General features: G+C 32.9%; 1 protein-coding gene across 1 annotated transcript; it reads right to left on the minus strand.

Moving 5' to 3' along the window:
* Positions 1–978: 978 nt before the first annotated feature.
* On the minus strand, positions 979–21,550 carry LOC118203920 (uncharacterized). Its single transcript, XM_085823458.1, has 2 exons — positions 21,351–21,550; positions 979–2,301 (listed from the first exon to the last, which is right to left on the minus strand). The coding sequence occupies exon 2, from the start codon at positions 2,219–2,221 to the stop codon at positions 1,154–1,156; it is 1,068 nt and encodes a 355-aa protein (XP_085679584.1). The 5' UTR covers positions 2,222–2,301; positions 21,351–21,550; the 3' UTR covers positions 979–1,153.
* Positions 21,551–25,688: the final 4,138 nt, after the last annotated feature.

The raw sequence follows: 25,688 nt of genomic DNA on the forward strand, positions 1-25,688 counted from the left end.
TAAAATACCTCATTGAGAAAAGAATGCGTGGTGGACTTATTTTCATGATTTTATGCATCTGAGAGTAGATATAAACACACATTATATCTGGAAGGTCACGAACATCTTTTAAATTGTTTATTTTCAGAAACTAGGAATTATCCATTTCCAGGTCTTATTGTGTCTCAAAATATGATATGTGCATCATACTCAATATTACGACTCTATATAATCTATAGAGCTCATTGAACTCGAATTGAAGAGGATGTTGAATAAACTTCAATAAAATGAATTCTAGGAACATCCACTCGTAATGCTAGAGCGCAGGCAGATGCAAAAAACAAATATTCCAACACTGAACACTTCACTTGGGTTGGCCTTACCCATTCCTTTGTTATTGTAGTAAGTCTTCTTAGAAAACAGATCTGGAAAATATCAATTTAAAGTTTAATTATGAACAGTATGAAAATCTCAATTTGTTGGAAATCGTATCTTATAAAATTAGAAAACTACTTTGAATTTAAAATTTTAGAGATTCAAAGTATTTCTGTAGAAGTTACATACAAACATTTATCTATTCAATAAAGCATTTTCGTATATGTTTGATGAGTGTATAACATTATTTTAAATTACCATGAAAGACAATATGAATAAAATTTGAGTTTCAGCTTCTGAGACCCAGTTCCTTTAGGTTTGTTTAGCCATTCTGACGTGCTTTCGTGTGTGGATATTTAAGAAAAACACATAAACAGTTACTAAAACAATTTTATGTTTATAATTCTAACCATAAATATAAACTAATATCCATAATTACCGAATCTAACTTTCTCTGAAATGAGTAAAATGCTTCAGAAAAATTTCAATTTTTTACTGAATGTTTCCCTTGGCAATTAAAACCATTTTTAAGAAACTAAGGAATCCTAATGAATAAAAGCATAAATTCACATTTAACTTAAGAGCTAGAAGCCTGGATAATCTGAAGATGTAAAAAACACAAAGTTGTTCCATAAGTATTTTATTTAAAATACATCAGTAACAAAAGCTCAACGTGAATAAAATAGTTTCAACTTGCGTTTAAAAATGGACATTGGCACATGGTTTGATAGCAGCATTAAACACACTTGGAAATTTCGAAAAGGAAAGAGTGCGTTACATCCTAACCTTTTTATACACCCTAACCTCTCACGCACCTTCCATTTACCATGGAGTGCCCTGGCAAAGCACATACAAGCGGCCGGCACTTCTTGAAAAAGGGATCATATTTCTGTCCAGACGGACAAGAAGGTACAGGCTGTATGGATACCCCCACCTGGTCTCCATCGCTTTGGTTAATGTCTAGTAAAAGAGCAAATGATAGTGGCTTTCTCCTCTTACCCGAAAGTCCTTTATCACAAACCAAAGCGTCCACACTTAAACCATTGCAGAGCGCGCAATGTGGATTTCTGAAAGCTTGATCATCATTTCCAGTTTTGTAGACCATCGCCAAATATGACTCGCAAGCTCTTTTCACTGGCAGTCGCTTCCATTTGGAAGGGCAAGTGGACACTATGTTTGCCCGGCATAACCTGACGTCTTTCCTAACGTAGGAAGGCATATCAAAGATCAGGTTACACGAGTGAAATTGCACAGTGTCGTTGTTGACTTCCACCCCCCATTGTTTTAAGTCGGACCTGTACTTGAGGTTGCTCCATATGTAGTTGTTAGTGACATCTGAAACATATTCGATACTTTCACAATTAAGCAAAATCAGCCACGATGTGAGGCTGGAGGGAGATACAAGGTTGCATTCCGCGCAATATCTGTTCTTGTAAGTTACGTGTAGAGATGTGTCTGTCACCGGGGCAGACAACAGAGGGTCACTGATGTCATCGTCATTCTGACATTTGCGCTGTACTTCCTGACTTCCAGAGAAATCAGGAGAGCACGTGTTCACGACGTAGGCTCCCGTATTAGGCTCATTTCCAAAGGGCATGCAAGTCCCTCGACTCCATTGAGAGCTGGAACCCCTGGTTGATGACCGGTAAGTAGAGTCAATACAGCAGTCATTGTATACCGAACAGGAGCGATCACATTCGCAGTTTGTTTCGTTAAAGGTTGTGTGTCTAGTCGGTGAAGTGCAACTGTCACGGTTCCTGCAGGCTACGCCGATGGCTTCTAAATCGCTGTATTCGAGGGTATGTACGTTCAGTATAGACGCAAACGTGAAAGTTAAAAATTTAAGAAGTGATTTTCCTCTCTTCATTTCGATTTGCCAAGTTGTCTTATTTTCAAAATTCTAATTAGAAAATTACAGATTCCACAGTAGGATGAGGAATTGGCCAACTGAAAAATAAACAAATTAGAATCATTATAATTTTTATCATTGCATATTGTTAAAACATAGGCACTGATATATAATTTTAGATTAAATTTTGATCCGAAAAGCTTGTAATACTTGGAACGAGAGTAAATTTAAAATGATTGGTTTAATTTCAATTTAGTGCTCCGAAAGGCGGTAGGTTCAATTAAAACAACCATTTCCAAAAATTCCGTTTAGACGTATGGAAATTTATTGAAAATATCTAAATAAGGGACGATTTTTAAAAACATACTGTAAAACATGGGATTTATATATCAGTAGCGTACTCAAAATTTAAAATGCATTAATTTTGGTAGCGTCTCAATATGATATACCTTGTTTCTTTTGGTATTTGTAATATCTTTCATTATGAGTCTGTAAATTTTATAATCAACTGTAAGGATTATGTTAATTTATCTAACAGTTAAATTTTGAGTTAAATTTCCTTTCCAGTCTTCCTAAATTTCAACTTACAACTTTCGGCCAGAACGTAGTTTTAGAATAGCGTTTGAATGCAAATGAGTAGAAGTATTTAACGGTGAAGTTCTACTGACTTCGTTAGAGAGAACCAGGGTTTCTGGCTATCGCGCGTCCGCCTTTTTAGGCTACTCTCTCTTAAGCTATTATTACGCTCGGCCGTTAAGATAAGTTTAGTTCTTAGTTTCCTAAGTTTAAGCCCGAGCGGCGGCTTTATTTTAAAACTCCAAAACAGAGTTCTGTTAAACTTTACTGGAATAATAACGGGTAATTTCTCCCTTCTTGCGTGTTGTTATCTATCACACAAACTCAAGCGATTATTCGCTGATCAGTTCTTAAGATTCTTCACCTTCAACTGTAACTTAAAAGTACACAGCACAGAACCTTACACACTTATTAATATGTCTTCTTTGAATTTCGTTTCTTCATTTTATATTAATAAAAGAAGTTTTTATCATTAGCTTTGCAGATAGATTAGATCTTTTAAATGTACGGTAAATGCGATACATTTAAAAAATGCCTTTGAGAACTTTCTAAATACTGGACCCTTACTTACACATCACTTATGAGGAAACCGCAAAACCTTTGTGCAGTCACTCTGTTTAACCGCCAGGAGTTGAAATTTGAACGAAGCGTTTCTTAGTTTTAATACTTCAATCATTATTAGGTCATCGGAGAAATATTTTAATACGAAAATGATATACTTTTTTTTAAAAAAGTAAATATATTTGCCTATTAAAATAAAATGAAATATCACAATTTATCTGATCAAGTTATTTTACAGAAAATTTTGAAGAACAAAGCATGAGCATGGTTGTATTCATTGTTTAATGTTAACGTTCGTTGCTTAACGTTAGCATTAAACAATAAACTTAAAATTTCATGCTATCATTGTCAAAGAAAGTTAGTCATACTATTTACTAAACATAAAGATAAATTTGGTGGAGAATTTTCTGAGTGAAACCAGCTCATTTTCACCACTAAGAGAAAACCATCCATGCAACCAGCCCGTTCGCCTGAGTTCGAACTCTTGCCAAATTATCAATATTCAGCGGCTTTAATTACTCGACCGCTAGAAGTACAAAAAATATTATACAGAGTTGTTTTAAAATAACGTGAGGTATTTGGAACCCTCTAGAGAGTAAAGTCTTCGGCGAAACCTGAACAAAATTGATGGACATACATAGTGAAGCAAGGGATTTCAATTTCTAAAAAAAGTTCTAAAAATTGCCACCAGGGGAAATGTGTATTAGTGTGAATAATGAGTGACTAAATGCCAAATGACACAGCACAAAAATTTATTAACAAATTATTGTTACAAATAAGGTTCAATATGATCATCAATGTGACGTTCCAAGAATTGCCTACGTTGTACATTTGCCATGGCGGCTCGCAGTGTATCAGAATTAATTTGTGTCATCTACGACTTTATTCGATCTTTCAAATTTGCCATATCGAGGACGTTCCCTTAGTTTCAAATTGTTGAATCAAGTTTCGCAAGTTTGTTGTGCTCATCGGCCCTTCTCGCAATGCAACCGCCGAAATTCACAAAGATAGCATTGGCATTTTCTTTCAGCTTTATAATACAGTTTGACTAACAAAGCACGGTCCCGCAAAGCAATAGCTATCGGAAGGCAATTAACCCCAAAATAATTGAGAATTCTTCCTGCCTTTCCTTTTATACACACGATCATTATACGGAATGCGATTATGCAAATTAATGCATTTTATTCGGTAAACTGGGCCAACATTTTTTTTAAGAAATCGAAATCTCGTGTTTCGCTATGTATGCCCATCAAATTTGTTTATGATTCGTCCAGTACGTTACTCTCTAGAGTGCTCTGAATACCTCAAGTTATTTTAAAACCACCATGTAGTATATAGAAAGTGTAATTATCTTATGTTTAACACGTAAACAGGAATTTATTTCTCTCCGCGAAGGCATCCTTCTCCTTAGACAAACATCGTGTGCTTTACTGTAATCGAATAAAAAATAACCTGTGTTGCAGAAAATCTATTGAGCTGAAAAAAGGTTTAATGACAAATCATGGTACAAATGCATTACAGCAAACGCCTTAGCATTTGCATTACAACCATGCGTGTAACAATGACGATGATCGCCATTTTCGTACGAGTTCTTTTTGTTGAGTTACAAGAATATACGCTTGTGGAATTTGTCTCCAACAGAAGAAATTGCGTCAAATTTCTGCTGGAACAGAGTATTTTGCCCCAAAATAGCTAAAGTGTTTTGGAACAAGTAAAAGTCTGAATCTTTTGTAAAAGTGATCACCACAACAAATAAAACAAAAACCCGTTTATAAGTAGATTTATTTATTTATTTTTAGGACAAATATTCATTTAAGATGTAAAATATGTATCTAATATATATGAGCAATTATAAGTCGTCATTCGTTTTCTTTTGTAGAAAATCGCCAAACTGCGCCAAGGTGTTTGCGCTAATACATAAGTACGAAAAGGAATTTTGTAGCCCGGCTGAGCCTTGGCCAGCATTGGCGCAGCATTAACAAGTAGATAAGATTACTAAAACCTTCAATGAAGTAGCTCGATACGAAAATGGTCTTTAGCAAAAATAAGTTGGTTTCAAGAGCATTTTCGAGCTGACGTGTTACATGAATATAAACCGGTTTTCCTCATTCAGAAAGTTTCAGACAGATATCCTCCACTTTAAGCAGAAATTCTCTTGTTCTGCTGAAACTGATCAACAAACAACATAAGTGTTTTTAAGTTTAAATATACCTTTCTCTAATGTAAATTCTTATTAAATTCTTTTGTGAATCAGACGATAAGAAAACAAATGCGATACTGCTATAACAAAGCTGAAAACTACGTTAGTCATTTATTTATTGATACGTCTGATTGTTACTACATCCCATTCGCAAAAATTAAGATTAATTCCCAAAATCAAAATCTTTTTTTAAATTTTGAACTTCTTGCAATTATTGTATATAATTTACGAACGCAAAAGGCACTTTTGAAATTGTCTAATACTGAGTATATAAGCTGAAAAGATTTGATACCAAATGTTCTAATGTGAATATATTATCCCATTAGGCACAGAATAGGGAATAGTTTGCTTAGGGAAATCTCAGGGAGGGTAATCTGCTTGAGGGAAAGATGGCTTCGTGGAGACCTTCCTAAGAGAAAATATCTGGTATTTAGGTTACACATAGGAAATCTACGAAAACACGCATAGATTTACATTGCAATATTTCATTACTTTATTTCATCTAAATATATAAATCTAAAGTAGAGTCATCTAATGTATTTATATTAAATTTATATTTCAAGTACTTTTGATTTATTAAATTTAATTAGTACTAAAAATAAGTGCTAAACAATGTTTTAAAATTTTGTTAAAGTAATTCATACTTAAGATATTTTTTATAAATATTATAGAAAAATATTTAAAAATTAAACTAATCTATAAAGTAAGTTATTAAGTTATGCATTTTGTATATTTTAAAAAATTGTATTTCCGAAATCAATGCAAATCACATGTTAGCAATTATTTCACTACTGAAATATGACTTTATTTATTATTTTTGAAGAAAGGACGAATTTATTTGAATTAATATGGTAACATTATATGAAACATTTTATCGCTACAGTGCAAAAAGTACAATTTTCGCGAAGATATGATTTTGCGTGAAGATGTATTCACGGATAGAAATGGGGCGATTTTAAGAATTCCGAGAAAACGTCCAATGTTAAAAGAAGAATTATATTTAATGGCTGTCCAATATATATGACGCAAAACTCAGCGACAGTCAGAAGAAGCAGAACGGTACATTATTTACCGGATGCTTATATAAAACGGATGCATCTCGAGATTTGCGCGCTTTGGCTAGCAGCCAAATTCGAACAAGTAACTGAGCAATTAATTGAAATTTTAGCAGTTCTGTCAAGTAGTTTGGTAAAGATGCCATCTGTAAGGCATTTGAAAAGACCGACTTCATGTTTGAAATTGAATCAAACAATGACTGATATAAATAATATTGCTTATATTAGAAGTAAATGTAATGCACTGTCAATCAAAGAACGCATTGTGAATCTTCTCATTGTTCTGTATCTACTTACTTCAACTGCCTTCAGCGAGTGAAATTCCATTGCTGTGAGCTCCTGCTTGGAAGCCTCTGAGTTGAGGAGAAATCATCGTGAGAATGCTGAATTTGTGCTTATTTTGTTTGTGAATATCTGCTTTACAAGAAATGCTCCAATGTTAATTGTGAATATAGTGTTCGGTTTTGGTATTTTATGTGTTTCCGATGATTAAAATTATATGGTAGTTATTATTCTTCAATCTTCAGTGGTTTCAGCGGCGCAATATTTGGATACACGGTTTAGCGATTCGGTTATAACGTCCTTAAGTGCTATATCATATATCATTTATATTAATCGATTATTGTGATAGTGCTCAGAATTAATTCATATAAAACCAAAAATAACATACAACGGTAAGGCATTTCCTAGTTTTGCTAAAAATGCAATCAATGCAGAAGCAACAACAATTCAAGCTGTTATGGTATGTTCATTATTTTCAAAATACAAAGAAATTATTGGACTGGTACCAGTACTTAATATGACTGCTGAAGATGAATTAGATAAATGTAATAACAAGAACCAATGCATTAAAATTAATAATAATGCACATATTCTATAGTATGTTGTCTTTTGTATAGTATGCAGAAAAGGTTAATGATTTTATGTGTATGAAATGTATGATCGAAAAAATAGTGTTAAGGAAACATTAGCTTTACTGTGAAATATTGTAATCTATAATTATGTGATATTTAATTGTGTAATATTAAAAAACACAATATTTTTTATTGATTGCAAATTGCAGTTTTATTATTTTTCGTTTGGTATCTATTCTTCCAGACACTGTGTAATTCGTGTTTTTTAAATATTGCCGTTATGTATGTTTATTAGATTATCTTAATAAATGAATGTTGGAAATTAGGTTTATTTTTTATTAAATTTAAGTATATTATATTACCGTTATGTATGTTTATTAGATTACTTCAATAAATGAATGTTGGAAATTTGGTTTTATTTTTTATTAAATTTAAGTGTATTCTATTTTCTTCGCTTACTTTTTATGTGCTTGTGATAACAAAGAAATTCATAATAAATAGAAACAAAAAGTTTCATCGTGTGCTATTTAAGGAAGAGCTTACTTTAGCGTACTTAGCTTACTATCGTGTACTATATTATTTCAATTATTTCTGTAGAGTAACAAAAGGAAAGATATTGATTATAAAAAGTGTATGAAATAATCATTGTAATCGACCACTATTCTAAAATGTAAAAACTAAAAATAAGCAAATACAGTAACATATGATCGAAAGAAATATTGTTAAGAAACATCAGCATTACTAGTAAATACTGCAATCCATAATTATTGCACTTTTAATTGCTTAATATTTAAAAAACACAAATATTTTTTTATTAATTGGAAATTTTAGTTTTGTTACCTTCCTTCTGCTATTTATACTTTCAAACACTACTAGTTCACGTTTTTTCTTAAATAGTGCTGTCATGTATGTTGTTTGTTAGGTAATTATTTCATTTTAGATATGAATATGGGAAGTTATTAGATTTAGGTATATGTTTTATGAAATATTTTTGATCACGTTTATTAACTACTTTATACAGTCTTTCATTTGCATATCTTGGATATATAGAAGTTAATGGTTATATTTTTTACTGTGAAACGCGACTAAATTTATACTTAAGTTCAGGTAAAATACTGATTATGTTACCTTAAAAACCGCTTCCTAATTTATCATGACAGGGGAAATTTTCAATGTCTTTGAGATTTAACAGAAATAAATGTGATAATGCTGTTATCAAAAACGCACTTTTTTTACCCACAAATATATCCTTACTATTATTTATGTCTTATTGAGTTTTATTTACTTAATATCTACTATTAATGTTATACATTTATAATAACCACTTTTATAATTACTCTCACTTAAGGGAAAAAAATTATGAAATCTTAAATAATCGTAAGTTAGAATTTTTAAGTTATTTAAAAAATATAGTTTAAAGTACTGAAAATAATTAAGGCTATTATTAATTATGCATATTTAGTCTAAATAGCAATTTAAAAACTATAGTTTAAAGCACTGAAAATAATTAAGGCTGAAAATAATTAATTATGCATATTTAGTCTAAAGAGAAAAATTTGTATTATCTTCTGGTTTTCAGGAAATGATAAAATATTTAAACTTCAGAAAAAATACAAGGAATACAAAATTTTAAAAAAGAAGAAAAATATACTAATTATTAAGCTTATTTTCTGTATAAATCAATATGTAACACAAGGGCATAATAAAGACATCTTCACAACTGTTGCAAAAAAGTGGAACTTTACGAACATTTAGGCGTCGTTAAGACGTCGTGATATAATGCTTTCACAATCCAAATATCGCCTGTGAAAGACGCAATAATGACGTCTATGCGACAAAAACCTCATCTGCAAAGACGTAATAAAGACGTCTTTGCAACGGTTGCAAAACAGTGGAGTTCCGCGGACATCTGGGCGTCTTTTACAACTTTTTTGCAATGACATCCGCGACAAGTTTGCAACGTCATTACGACGTTCCCGTGCTACTTGGGGAGTACAACCAACCCGTTTCTCGGATCCAGACCCTGTTTGAATCTGGGCTTAAAGCAGAAAAGCGCAGAATAACTGCGAGATCAGAATAACAATCATATGAAATAGCTGTCGACGGGTACTTTTTCCAAAACAGTAGCTGTACGGTATATTATTTATTGTGTACCTTTCAATATGTAAAATACTCTTTATTATGTTAAATATTCATATTTTGGAACTTTTATGTATTCTTTGACACAGTTTTCAAGAAGTAATTGTTGGTCTTTATTTCTTAATTTGGACCGCGAATATTTCCCATCGATCGAGAGTGTTGTCATGTATTCTTCCAAGATCTTCGCCTTGGTTTTATGTAGCTCCAATAAATCTCTGTTAGTCAGTTTAGATTTTTTAAGAATGATACAAGTTGACTGCCGCAAGTTTAAGTGAATTTTTGTATAATAAATACGAGTTGGACCTTTTAGATTAATTTTTTCCATGCAATATCCGTAACTATTACTTTTGACTATCGAAGTATAGAATTATCTGTTCGTTAAACCGTATTGCCAGAATTGGTGGAACTAGTATTCGAGATTATCACCGAATTCCATGCCGATAGGAAAATAGGATATGTATGTTAGACTTTTTGATAAATTTTTTTTCACTGTTTTTACTACAGTCAATTCAGACTACGCTTGACAATTTGCAATACGTTTTCCTTGAACCAGTATAGTTCCACTTCTTTACTTTTAAGTCAATCTAATTTCATGACTTGTTTCAAACTGACGACGAATTAACTTAACATGCCAATTAGTCGCTTTTAAAATAAATATTATCACGAATTTTATAGATATACAAATAATTTTAGTGAAATTATATGTGAAATTGTTGCATTTGTTAGTATAACGTTAACATGAAATGCTTGAAAGAGAAAAACTCTACTGGAAAAATCAGACAAAAGGAGCAAGTCTTGAGGTAAATGGGTATCTCGCTAAACTGGCGAGTTATCGTCAAGTTGGCGATGGTTTCAGAAACTAATTTCCGTCGCCAAATTTAGCGAGTGATCGCCAAGAGTGGATCATCTGGCGTCATTTTAGTTCGGTCCCTGTGTAACTCTAATTGGTATCGTAATTGAATGAAAGTAATTGATCCCTATAAGTAAGTAACTAGTATAATCATATCCGGCCCTCGTATGCTTTCCAATAATTTCGAGAAGCGAATGATACTACAGATCTCTGACGGCCAGGGTAAAACTTTATAAGGCGGGAGAAAGCACCAATTTCTGAGTTTAGTTCAGCGTGAGTTCGGAGCACTGAGTATTTTTCCGAGATCTTCGCCTTTTTAGATATGCTTTGCATTGAGTTGTGTTTAACGTTCTCAATAGTTTGAAGAGTCACTACTGATTGCACTCTGTGATACTGAGAAGAGCTTTTCTGCGATACTGAGAATTATTGTTTTGGAAAGTTCCTGAACTGTGAAGTGTTTCTTTAGGTGAAATGAATTTTGTTAAGCTGTCATCGGTTCTGTGTGCGTTCAGTCCATTAAGAGCCCGTACTCAAACACCAATATTTTATATAGAGCTTTCACTTCTTGAGTATGAGACCATCATATAAGAACGGAAAAATATTGAATTGACAAAAACTATGCGACTCAGAACTGTTATTAATTGCTCGCGAGTGCAAAATACTTTTGATAGTTTCAATTTCAAAGAACTATCTCCTACGTGTTGCTCGTCACTATTAATTACACTCACTGAATAAAAGTAACTTTAAATCAAACTAAACTGAGTTACATAAAATACAAATATATAATATACAGAATGAAAATTTAGAAAAAGTTTGCATAAACATGTTTTTATTTTAATTTAGCGCGATTTTGAATGGTAAAGTGTCAAGAACGAAACGTGTGTTCGGATGTTTGATGATGATAATAACTGCATCATAGCCTAGTACGCTGATGACAGAACCACTGCCTTCTGTTCACTGAACCTTAGATTTGCCATAACACGCACCTAGGAGGGAATGCACCAGACAGAAAATGGTTACCAAAAATGAGAAAGTGTATTAATGCCTCAATCTGAACTTTTGCTCATTGGCCTTCATCGCAGGAAAAATGTTTTAAAATTTCAGAATTTATGTTTTTAAAATAAAAATGTACAAAGGTCACCAAGACAACGATTTAATTCCACTCTCACACGGAACCCGCGCATCTCAGTTAACCACAGGCAAAGTATCAGGAGCTTTATGCAAACTAAATACCATTCTTAACTCTTCAGGAACGTTGGTTCTTGCAAAGAAAAGGCAGTTTATTTTCTTTCTTTTCCTTACACTGACCTACGCCTCCCTAGCTTGGTGCACAGCCTCAAAAACCGGCTTATTAAGTTACAAGCATTCAAAATAATTTCCTAAGTAAAAACAAGGGGGAATCCCCGGTTTATTCACAATAATGATTTGCACAAATCTCTAAAGCTCGAAGATTTAAGATCTTTTATCAGTAAGTTCAATAATAATTTCTATACCAAGCAATTAATACGTATACCGTAAATTATGCAGATAACTTCAGGTAAACTTCTAGATGTATACTTGAATCTAACATCTTATGCTACTCATCTTATGAAATTTAATGAAAAATTCATTTTATCCCACCTGCACTGATATTGTTTTACTCGAATGAAGTGGCTAAATGGATTTAGCTTTTGTACGATGCATTATTTTCAAGCAGCATTCTCTGCAGTCGATGCTGGATGGATTTTGATTACACGTACATTTTCCTTACAGAATTTTGAGTTTTCCATACACTTACACTGATATGAGTTTTTCACTTTACATCTTATCAGGATGCAATCGATTGTACACTATAGCTCACAGGCATAGGCCATAAAAACTAACCTGAAAGTCAAACTTGCAAGTGAAAGTGGTTTTTATTTGCGGTAATTTAAGCAGGATATCTCCTAATCGGGTTTTTCTGAGGTTCTGGTAATAGTGTGACAGAATGCACACTGATACCAGACTTGAGTATCAAAGTATCACAGTATGCATACATGTTTGACAGTTAAAAACGATGTTTTGTAGTAATACGTATGCTGTAAGTTTAGCCAAATGGCTTGTAATTCTTATGTTGTAGCACAAATATTTATGACGAAGGTGTAACCAACAGACCCTGACAAGTACTTGTGCAGGAGTTTATCCTGTAGGAACAGCAAGATCTTAAGCACTGTTGCTCGAAAATACGAAATAACAGGGTATTATTTATAATCATAATTTTTTTAATACTTTACAGTATACATTATTTGAAGCAAGGAGAAGTGACGAATCGACATTTTTATGCCATTTCAGATTTTAAGTTTTGTCAGAAACAACAATTCGCATTTTATGTAGATATGTTTACACAATCCAAATTCCTTGAAATTCTAATCTGCCAGTTCAAAATCATGCACCCAAGCAGGAAAATCACATTTTTCTGAAATCTAAACTGAAAATATAAATATCTTGAAATCTTGCAAACACATTTTCTTAAAACTAATATACATTTAGACACATAATACTAATAAGTCAACTGTTTTATCATGTGTAATTATATTCTTGTATTAAAGTATTACAAAAAACATTTTATATGAAGTTCAGGAGATTTTATATGAGGACTTTACCTAATCACAGACGTCAAAAAACCATCTGTCCATTTAAATTGCGAAAGATTAAAAGCAATTTTACCATAACTTGGGAAAACTAATTAGTAAGAAATCATATTTTAATTTAAAAGGAATAAAAGTAATTGAAATGATTTTTAGAATTATTTAGAACTATTCAACACCTTAAGAGATAAAGGAACATGTTCCTTTATCTAAGGTATTCTTAAGGATGTTCTGATTTAGAAAAGAGCACAAAATTAAAGGTCTGTTTGTAGACCGATAACCACGAAACACTTGACAGCAAAAGGGCTGATTGCATGGACATTTTGGCGATTTTCTTCATCCCTAGCATGAAATACTGTCCATTTCTCCTAAAAATTCCTTTATGTTTGTGTTTGTTAGTGTGTGATTATGGAAAAGCCTCGAGGGCTATCTGCCTTAAGGGAGGGATGCCTTCGTGGAGGACTTTCTAAGGAAAACTGGCTCGTATACAAGTTACACATGGGGAAAACCACGAAAACGACCATGCAGCCAGCCCGTTTGCGGGATTCGAACCACGAACCAAACTACCAGTGTTCAGCGACTTTACCGCTCAGCCGCTGGTGGGCAAAATTCCTTTTATGAAGGCACCTTTCCTGACAGTCAAGTACGTTTTGTCGTATTACACTAATTCGAGGTTAAGGAAATGTACTTTTGCATTTCATGCTTTAATAAATGAACGTTCAACATACGTTCAACTTACTTTTTCTTTTGATTTAATATGCATTTTAGTTATTTAATTCAGTTCAATTTATAGTACGTATCTTTAGCTAAATTCTTGTATTCCGTACTTCGAAAAAATACTTTTTATTCCATTTATATGTGTATATTATTCATATAAATAGATAACAAAGATTATTTCCATACTACTAAAGAGAACTCGTTTTACTGAAATGACTTTCCAGGATACTGAAAAAAGGCTTATAGTCATTTAGAAAAGTGATAAAACAAGCTATATTATGTTCAAAAAAGCGTGTCTTTTGCAAATACTACGAAATCGTGTCTTCTGATAATGCTTTGCAAATATTACTACTCATGAAGTTTGTCCTTTACAATAAAATTTTACATTTTCCTTAAATTGAGTTCGGTTTTCTTTGACTATTTTCTAAAACTTGTCCTCTAAGTGAACAGTATTCCAATTACCACGAGGTTCCTTATAACTTCGCAAAAATCCATAAAAATATTAAAGACAAAATTATTTAACTTCCATTCATTAATCATTGATAATAATTAATTACTACTCAGTCGTGTTAAAAAAGTCAAGTAAACAACTTACATTACTAAGAATATAGGAATTCAGGAAGAGGATAACTATGATACAAAGCTATAATACTACATAACAGACTGACATTTAAAGAGTTAACAGAGTTAACAATGTTTCTTCAGTGTTCAAGTGAAAACTTGATTTCTTGTTTCAGAATAAAACCGATTAGATGTAGCTTTCACTTTAAATATTACCAGATTATTGATATTAAAAATGAAGTTATAAAATGAGAATTTATCACATGTAGTGGTTTCTTATAAACTCACAAGACTGAAATTTACCTTAAAAGGAAATATTATTCACTATCTAATACGTTATCAGTTTCTCAATATCTTCATACTTGCTTTCTAGTAAGCATATGATGATGAGGAAGACAGAATGACATATTATCGTCTTTTCATCTGGTTTACGAAAACATTCCATGTACGTTTTCTAGGGTAAACCATTTTAGGCAAGAAGAAGAGTTCTGGCTTTCATAAATACACGACGTTCATTGAAACGCTGAGATTAAAGAAATGCATGACGAATACATAAAATAAATAAATAAATAGAAATATGTAACGTTCGGAAAAGTCCGTTTATTAAAGACGTTTATTAAAACTGTCATTTCGAGATGAAATTATCATTGAACAAAGCAAGTAGAAACTCAATTATCAGTAGCATTTAATTCACGAATTGATAGGTTTTAATCTTCATATTTTTTATGTCATAAGAAAATCTCAATGCGGAATATAGACCATCAGTCTAATACAAGAGAAAGTCATAGACGACCGTCGTAAAACTGCTTTTCAGCACAAAACATAAACTACACAGTGTGTTATTTAACAGAATTATCATACAATGATGCGACTCTCATAAAACTTCAGTTACATATAAAAAAATATTGTTATTTTTTAGAACAATTACTAAAATGCATCTGCTCAACCATTTCCTCAGCTGATAATCAGATTGCTTATTTCAGTTAATTTTTATAAAACACATGAGAGTTACCTGCCTTAGGAGGAATGCATCAGTGAAGAAATCAGAGATACGATACACCCGAGGTAAAAAACATAAAAACAATGCAGCCAACCCGTTTACAGGAAAGAACAAAAACGCTCTGCTTAACCACAGGTTGGTTGATACTTGTCGTGAAGCTTACATATTTCATTGAATGTTTTAAGTAGACAAATCCATCATTTGTACTTCTTTGTACGAAGTAAAGGATGTATTGTAATCATGAAAAATTCCGGGTACCATATTTCAACCAAAATATCCATTTTGATCGCTATCGAATGCAATTTAACGATGTTTTTGCATGACGTCTGTACATAAAGACAGAATAAAGCATTATTTTTCAACAAATGAATAACAAAACGGATTTAAAATGGATTCAGAAAAGACTTTTTCGTAGCGTCTGTAAATAGCTATGTATGCCGCATAACTCACGAGTAGCCTCAGAAAGTTTAAATTTTGCATGTAGGACTGCTATAACATGTAGATGTGTACCTCACGTTTTGGTTGCAGTCGGCTCCACCAAAAGTATATACATACACAGTCCAATCACATTAATATGACCACCATCTACTTTCAACGTCAATGTGAAATAATCAATCATAGAAGGTAGGTGGTAGCAAATTGCAGTGGAACGTATATAAAGGGTGTCCGAGATTCAGAAAATAATGCAAATGTTGGCAAAATGCAGAAATGGAGCGATTTATCTGACATCCAAAAGGGCATGATCACTGGCTTTCAGGCCAAGGGTGGAAGTATTAACAAAGCAGTTAATTTTGTAAACTGTTCGCGTGCCGCCGTGGTAAAAGTATACAGTGCAGGGCAAAATGGCACTATACAAAATCAGTTAAGGGGGCAAATGTGGTGCACTACGAGCCATAGATGAGGTGAATGACGGCTGCAGAGATGCGTACGGGCGAACAGACGTACAACCGTTGAGCAACTGACCGCCCAGATGAACCAAGGGGTTACCAACAGTGTCTTCTCAACGACAGTTCAGCGAATGTTGCTGCGTATGGGCCTCAGCAGCAGACGTCTGGTTAAAGCATCTATGCTGGCTGCGGTTCACCAACGAAGAAGGCTGGAATTTGTATGCCAGTACCGCCACCGCACGTCCACTCAGTGGCGACAGATTGCTTTTTCCGATGAATCACGTTCTATGCTTCTTCGGACAGATGGACGTTGGCGTATACGGCATGAAACGCCGGAAAGCAAACATCCTGCAACAACTGTCAGAAGGGTGCAAGCTGGAGGAGGAAGCATTATAGTCTGGAGAATTTTTTTAATGGCATTCTCTAGATGCACTCATCATTGTGGAAGGCACGATGGATCAACAGAAATACGCATCTGTCCTTGCGGACCATGTCCAACTCTAGATGCAAATTGTTTTTTCTCAGAATGATGGCATCTACCTGCAGGACAATGCAAAGTGTTATACAGCTCGCAGTGTACGTGCGTGGTTCGAAAGACACCAGGATGAATTTACCGTATTTCCCTGGCCAGCAAACTTTCCGGATTTAAAACCAATTGAAGATCTGTATTAACCACCTCGGTCGGTTTGTTCGCGCCATGGATCCTCATCCGCGTATTCTAGCTCAGCTGGCCACTGCACTGGAGTCAGCATAGCTCACCATCTCTGTGAACACCTTCAAAAAGCTAACTAACTATCTTCCTGGATGTGTCACAGCGGTCCTCTGTGCGAAAGGTGGTTATTCTGACTTTTGGCCAGGTGGTCACATTAGATTGACTGGATTCTGTATATACCCACTCTGTTATTCGGCTCGGTGAGCTCAGTATTTTTATTCTTACGTGTTGGTAAATTGTGCAATTTTTGCTTAAAAAATGATTGGATTATATTTCTCTTAACTTACTGTTAAGGTTTGTGTCTTTAGTTAATCTGCATGCGATAGTTGTAGCATTATCAACAATTTAAAAGTGGTTTAAGTGCTGTTAAGCCTAATTTTTGTTTACCATAACAGCTGTATTTGTTTACATTTGAAACCTAGCAGAATAGTGAATTAAGTCTTTTTGAACCTTCAGTGTCTTTTTGCCGAGTGGGACCAAAAGGAAACTTTTAGCTTTGAAAAAATCTGCCCTCTTGCCTGCTGGCAGAATTGCTTGTTTTTGCATAGAAACTGTAATTTTAATTGTACAATTTTTTAAAAAAATTGTTTTAACTGTATTTGGTGTTTTATGTTTATCTATACATTTCAATTCTTAATGAACATATTTTGAGTTTTTGTGTATTTTTGCCTTGCCGCGAAGTGAGAACTCAATTAGTTGAATGAGGAACGTATCTAATGAAATTCAAGAGGAAGTAAGTTTAAATGAAATGGAGGAATAAATGCTTATAGTTAAATATTCCGTACAAGGAAGTCATGTGGTTTACACATCAGAGTTTTTAGGCTAGTAAACCAGAGCGAGTGAAAGGAGCTTTATTTAAGATACACTGAATTTCCTTCAAACATTTCAGAATGACGGGTTGTAAAGATGTATTCTTACATATACATTAAAAAAAATGCAAATTTAGATTTCTCTAAACTAGGGACTCTATTTTATTTTACAGCTTTAGTGCATCTTCCACAGATATTTGATTAAATAATTTTGAGCCAGGCAGATACTGAACATATCTAATACAATCAATCCCTTTGAAGAACTGTTTTCACAATAATATGCAAGATTTGATTTACTCTTATTATACCTACTAATGTCTGTTTTTAGAAAATTTTACATTATGCGACTTATTTTGATTAACGCGGGCCTTTAAATGGCCCCAAAAAGGGCTTGTTAAAAGCAGCGCATTATTTAAAACATTTATCGAAATATTTGCTTAGCGGCGATGAACCAGACAGTTCATTCTCCGTAGTCCTTAGTCTTCATAGTTTTGATGTACAAGTCGTTGCTTTACTGAATAACAGGGGAATTCGAAAATGCGAATCAGTGGTCAAACCACACTTTATTCTGTATGATAGCGAATGTGTTTCGTCGATAGACTTATCAGCTGCTTTCATGCTACTAGTCATTGCGTAAAAATTTTACGATGGTTACAGAAAAGCTGTATTTTAGTGTTATGTCATGAATGGCCAATTTTATGTCACAAAAACATGTTAAAATTAGAAATATACAAGAACCATATCTGGATTTTCCAAGAGTCTCAATTTAAAAGCAGAGAAACTGTTTTCCAATAGAAAGAAGTATTTGAAATAAATTTTAAAAATGTTTCTTATTTAAAGTTAATATGCCATTTTATAATCATAAACAAACGTTGTTATTCTTGATTTCTATTTAGGATAACATGTTTCTATGTATAATGGGCTAAGAATGTATTTTTTCAAAAAACACCAAGCATTTCCTTCTGGTTTTCAATTTTTTCTTTCATGATTATAATTTAAAAGTGCTTTCAAAAGGAACACGCTCAACATAAATGAAAGCGTAGCTGTCTTGAAGTTTACTACTTGGGTGAAGACTAGCACAATAATTTGGAAACAGAATCAGATGTCATGTGTGGACGTATTTGTGAAAAGAATAAATCAAATAACATTGGATAGCGTGCGCTGCGGGGAAACTGCAGCTAAAGATACAATTGTTTTAATATAAATTGTTAACGTAAAGGGGTTTTGCATGAGAAATAATACTTCACTTCCCTGTTCCCTTCACACGACTAATTGAGAGTAAATCTAGCTTAAAATTATTTTATTGAATGCAAACTAGATAATAAGATACTGTTATTTACTCCACCACAAATTGTCAATTTATATTATTAAGGACCTCATAAGCGGCCGAGCGGTAAAAGTTGCTGAACACTAGTATTTCGACTGGAGATAAAATACCGACAAACGGGCTGGATGCATGGCTGAAAATGGAAGTGAACTAGCTGAAGCTGAAGTATTTATAGATTCAAACCAGTGGCAACTTGGGAGGAAAATGTGCTTTTCATCCAAGTAATATGTAGTGAAAGAATGAGTTTGATATTTTGCGTTACCTCACAACAGAATTTTAGTGTACGCATATCAATCAGTGGTGAAATATTTGTGCCTCCTTAACCACATGTTTTACTCTGTTATCCGTATTCAAAGAGATGTTAATTTCAGCTGCTGTTTTGAATAATATATCGAAATTTTGATACTGTTTTAAACTGTTAATATTTAGTGAAGGTAATCCTGATTGAATTATTTTTAACCCATTGCGCGATTAATTTATTTGAGCGAGGTTTACAGCAAGTTTCGCTGTCTCGTTCACTTCAAGTTCCAAAAGATTATAAATCAATTAAATTTTTCACCGAGGATTTTATTATGGCGATTGTTTAAAGAATATAGGTTAGGGGCAAATTTATCGAAACTGGTCTTCATAATAATAAATTATTTTAAAAACATTTTGCACTATTAGCGTAATTAATAAAAGACGCTGTAATTCACTCAACGATATTAGCAGGATAGTCAGCGCTCACTCTAGCAACGAGTTTACTACATTTTTCTTAAAGAAATGCTTAAATGTATTTTATCAAAACCTTTATTTAAATCATAGATATACGATAAGGTTTTGATCAATTATTTATCTTCTAACATTTTCTTCCCGGAGAAAAGTTTATTACGATTATTACACAGATTAGCATTGACCTGAAAATAGAAATTAAGAAAATATCTTGGTGTAAAAATGCTACCATTATATACACTAACAAAATGCTTAATTTTATCTTTTAAATCAAACTTTATTATATTATATTTAAATAGTAAGTCATCGAAGATTATTGGAATGGAACTCTTCAAAATAAATTGATATTATTAAAGCATAAATTCCGGTTAGACCTCCTATAATTTTCTTTAATGATGCTCATACATATTACACAATTGTTCTCAAGGTATTTAAAGTTCCTTCCTTTATTAGAAAAATTTCAAATTAGAAATGTTTACATATTCTTACATTACAGTCCAAAATTCAATTTACCAATATAGTCTTCAAACATAATATTTTAGGAAACTAACTTTTATGTTAAATTACTTTAACCTGAAATCGCCATATTCAGAATAATCTAGTTTCACTGTAATGCTTAAGGTCTCACAGTTTCACCAGAATCAGCGATTGCCACCAACATAAGAGGAAAAAATATAGATAATAATTTTTTGTTCATTTAGCATTCAGTCATTATTAACACTAGAATACTAAAAGAAAATATACTGTTACTCAACAACATCGCAAATTTAACATCTTAATACATTTTTTTCTAAAGTTTAGTACATTAAAATGAATTTATGCCTGATGAAGACTTTGCTCTTTGTCGTGCACTGACGTTGATTCGTTGATGTCGAAGAGCGTTTCTAAAACTCGGTTGGTTTGCTGTAGCAGAGGAAATCTAGCAGTTTTGCTAAGTAGACTTGAAAATTTATGAACATTCAACGATTAAGATAAAATCTGAGATACGTTTATAGTGCTAAAAAAAGTATTTAATTTAACATAAATATTTTAAATATTAACTGTGGCCCCCACATTTTGTCTCTTTTACAAATATACCTGCATATTCTCAGACGAGTTACAGCTTAGAAACTAATATATCTTGAAATACAATGAAAGTAGAATTTTTTTTATTTTAGAAGAGGAAAATTGTTTATATGCAAATATATTAACTTCAAAATAAGTGACAACTAAAATAATCGCTAATAACTAAATGAAATTCAGCGAAGAGAATTTTTAGGGAAAGTTCTTTCGTCATGACTATGATCTAACACAGATTTTACTTTGCCTTAACCTGAAATTTTAAGCACGCACTGTTGAAAAAACGAAGTTACATTTTATAATTTGCCTCCTGAATATTATTTTTCTCGTTTGTTAAGGTGCTAATTCTACTTAATGCTATAATTCTACACTAAAAGCATTATGTTTCCGCTTTTAAATTTCTCCTAAAATGTAATCTCATAATGAGCTCTTAAAATTGCACAGAATGTGTGACTGACGGAAAGACGTTTCTGAAGAAGTTAACGCGACGAAAAGCTGAGAAATGCTGAAAATGATGACTTACCTCTTGTGTTACATCCTCGAAGCAAAGGCTATGAAAAGTTACTCAAAATGAAAAAACAAACTTTGTTAAAGTGAAGTTCAGAACAGGTTTTACGCAATGCTTGAGCAGTTGATGACTGCAGAATCGTATCATCACAGTTATCCACGAAGTGAAGTAAAAGCGGTCCTGAACGTCACCGCAGCCAATTAATGAACTCGTCTTCAGCCTAGGGTCAGAAATGACGTATGACGTGTTCGTTGCTTCAATGTCACCGCAGCCAATTAATGAATTCGTCTTCAGCCTAGGGTCAGAAATGACGTATGACGTGTCCGTTGCTTCTTCTGTTTTTCAGGCGTTATCAGACATTACTTTACTTAATTTTATTTTCAAAATGTTAGAACAGAAGCGGATTGCCAAATGAACAGTTTTTTTTTTTTTTTTTTGTGTGTGGAAGCATCACAAGCGGTAGACGATAATTTTTCAATCATTACGTTACTTTTTTTTTCCCCTTCTCCATTTACTTTTGTTTTATCTTTTTGCTAGGTGGAATGGAACAGTAAACCACAGGTATAAAGTTTCTGCTGTCAAAAAATAACTGCCATTCTTTCTTACAATAATGCCCTTTCTTGGAAAAACCAATGCGCGAGTTTCGCATTTTGAAGTAACATTTTGGCGCCATGTCATTTTTTTTCAGGATTTCCGCAGGAGAAAGAAAGTTCTCGAAGATAACAGCTCATAATGCAGATAAGTTACTAGTAAATTGTTGGATATTTTCTTGCACCAAATCTTTTCCATAAAAATTTCCCGTCTAGAGTAAAACCACACGAACAGAAATGCCTTATGATATAGGTGTTAGACTGGTTTTTAAGGTGGTAAATGGAAGTAAATGAATATTTGTTTTGCAAACATATGTAGTTTCCTTTCACGTTTCATAAGCACAGTGGTAAATTACAAATCAATAAATTGTCAGAGTCACTGAAAGAATTTAAGTCATGTTATTGAAGGAAACGATAATTCAAAAAACAAATTACAGCGATTTCATTAAGATAAACGTTTTTTCTAAATTTTCTCTACCGTTATATGAATCACAGTCAAACCTGGTTTCGTATCAAAACTGTATTTAGCATTTAATTTTTGAGAGATAAAAATTCAAGGGCGTTATATCTTTTCAAAAGATCAACCCCAGAACAACATTCAAACTTTAAAAAATATTTTTGTACTAAAATATATATTTTGAAGGAAACCACGTGTAAAAATTCGGTCTAGAAACAAAGCTATGGTAAAAATTGTTCGATATTTTGCCATTTAAAGAACATTTCAATAATTTTTTTGCATTTTAACGAATGATTGACAGCTTAAAAGTTTCGTTTCAACCTTTTGCTCTAGAATTTACTAAGCTGTAATATTTTGAACTCCATTTTTTTGTCAGAGAAAACAGCAGCTTATAAACCTCTACGCGATACCATTCGTTCCAAGAACTTCAAATCTGTGGCAGAGTTCATCAATCATAGTGACTGGAGAGTGGTGCATTGGCAGTGTCTCGGCAATCCATGACCAGATGTTCTCAGTGGGAAAGAGATCTGGGCAACTTTGCTGACCAGGGCGCCAGTTTTATACGCTCTGTATAGAGGAAGGTCAAAGCAATACGGGAGACTGAGGGTAATTAAGACTATATGTAAGAGTATAACATATATGTTTTGTATTATGAATAAGGGATATAGGATGTCTAACGCAAAGCAATGTATGTATTGGAATGTCTATTTCATGTACTGGAAAATTATGCAATAAGTACCCAAATAACATGTAATGTAAGTAACCTGTAAGACTATTATGTTTGTAAATATTTGTATCTAAAAAATTAATCAGAATGTATCTGCATGTATCTATATGCAACTGCAAGTATATGTAACCTAAGGTTAAGCAGTGTAGGTAAAATTAAGTAATATGTGAAGCAGGCGTGCCTGACTATGTATGTATATAAAAATAATGTAACGCAAGGCACATGTAATATTGGCATATGTAACTGTACATGCAAACTGTATTTATATGCAATCTACAAGTAATGTAGGTATATTTATTTAAATGTACAGCTAAAAACTGTAACTGTACACAAAAGTAATCCAACACAATGTAAGATTAATGTAATTCAGGTAATGCATATGCATTGTACGAGTATGCCGGAAATGAGAGACAAAGTCAGTATGTAACTCTGTAAATCACGTTATCCATAGAATATGTTAACCAGCAAACAAGAATGTAATACTAAATATTAACAGCCCTTGTATGGCCATGTAATTGCTCTTTTGAAAGACTCAAGGTTCAACTCTAGATATTGGTGGACGTGGCGCTACACCAATTAACCGACGGTAAAGGGGTGGTGCCCACGTCCCCCGTCGCATGTCGCATGTCTACACAGCAAGGGGATACGCGCAGTACATTGGTATATACTTCTTTACTTCTCTGTTCGAATAATTTTTCTCAATAGCTTTTGTGCTAGGAGAAAATTCTGAAAACATTTTAAATATTCATTTAATTTTCTCTTTCGTGAATGCATTTCGAAAACCAGCACCTTTAAATATTAAAATGTCTTCGTCGACGTCCTTAAATATTAAAATGGATTCGTAGTTGCTTTCATCTTACTGTTTCCTACTCTTCCAGAAGCGGTTTTAGATTCTCGAGATACTTCTTGAGGAATACTTAACTTTTTAGATATATTCAACTGCGTTTGACTGGCCTCAAGCCTACTGACCACTTGCTGCATATGACGACAATTTAAATGACGGTAAGATAACAACATTATTCACTTCAGAAATTACTGCTATATATTTAAATTTAATATGTGCATCATGTCGAAATATTTTTCCTTTTATGATATACGAATTCGCCTTATTTCAGTATAAAATGCCTTCACGGCACTACATTTCTGTACAAATATTACTTTCAATTTCAATTTAATGCCAATATTTGCGCAAAACTACATTTTGTTTTAGTTGCAATTACCAAATAATTAAACGGAGTAGAATTTTACTCAGACTTTATACAATTAGCATCATTTTTGCAATCACGCTTTGTGTGTACAAAATAGGCATTCAATTCAAAATTCCGTTTTCTCAAGGTCAGGAAAAATAATCAATATTCCAAAGATGCATCGAAATAATGAGCTTTTATAAAACGAGTTCTGTGTTGACCGAGAGAACTCTGCAATTATTCATGGTAAACATTTAATAACATCATTCTCTAATAGCTTTTCATGTTTCCACTATTCTGTCATCACTGTCATTACCAGATGAATAGAAAGTCATTCTTTTATGTTCAAGGTGAAGGTCAAAAACGTTGTAATGCTTTCCAAAGCAAAAAGTTAACAAAAGCACAGCAAATTATTCAAGAGTTGTGAAGAAATACATTTTATAGAAGATATTTTACAACTTGGATCTGGTTTCATAAATGAAAAAAATGTTGAATGTATATTTCATACTTTAAAATGCACAAATAACTTATTTTATGTATATAGTAGTACGGTTTCATTCACGTTAAGGAAACTTTAAAAATTCGTCTTTTTAAGAAGCTATATAGCGAAAATACGATGTTATCATAAAACAATTTTATGTATTTTGTATTTGTGTAAAAGAAAACAAGAAAATACAATGATAATTACTTATATTTAAAGCAAGAAACGACTAACATAATTAGGACTATGGAATTATTTTCTGTAATGACATTAGGCTTAATACCATACCTATATAGTGTATAAAATGTAACTTTATTTCTTTGTAATTTTTGAAAGCATTTTAGTTACCAAAGACAACTGCAGAATGGTTGTGATTCTTACACAGAAAGAGTTTCTGTATCTGATACGTTATAGTATATGGTTGCTAGATTGCTAGAAACTGCTAGAAACAGTTAAAATGATGTAAGGATTATGTTAATTTATCTAACAGTTAAATTTTGAGTTAAAGTTACTGTTCTCTTTTCTTAATTTCAAGCTTACAACTTCCGGCGAGAATGTATTTTTCGAATCTCGTTTGAATACAAATGAAGATAAGTATTTAACTGTGAAGTTCTACTGACTTCGTTAGAGAGAACTAGTGGTTCTGATTAGCGCGCGTCCGGCATTTTAGGCTACTCTCTCTTAAGCCATTATTACGCTCGGCCGTATTTTAGGCCGTTGATAGCTTCGCCGTTATTTAGCGTTAAGGGACCAACTCTGTTAGAATCTTGATAGCTTCGGCTATTTCTTTTTTAGTTAAGATTAGTTTAGTTCTTAGTTTCCTAAGTTCAAGCCCGAGTGGAGGCTTTATTGTAAAACTCCAGGAAGGAGTTCTGTTAAATTTATTGGAATAATAAAGGGTAATTTCACAC

The sequence above is a fragment of the Stegodyphus dumicola genome, chromosome 9 (assembly GCF_044657685.1).
Source record: "Stegodyphus dumicola isolate Sdum_Otavi_A_Nest chromosome 9, ASM4465768v1".
Taxonomy (NCBI): domain Eukaryota; kingdom Metazoa; phylum Arthropoda; class Arachnida; order Araneae; family Eresidae; genus Stegodyphus; species Stegodyphus dumicola.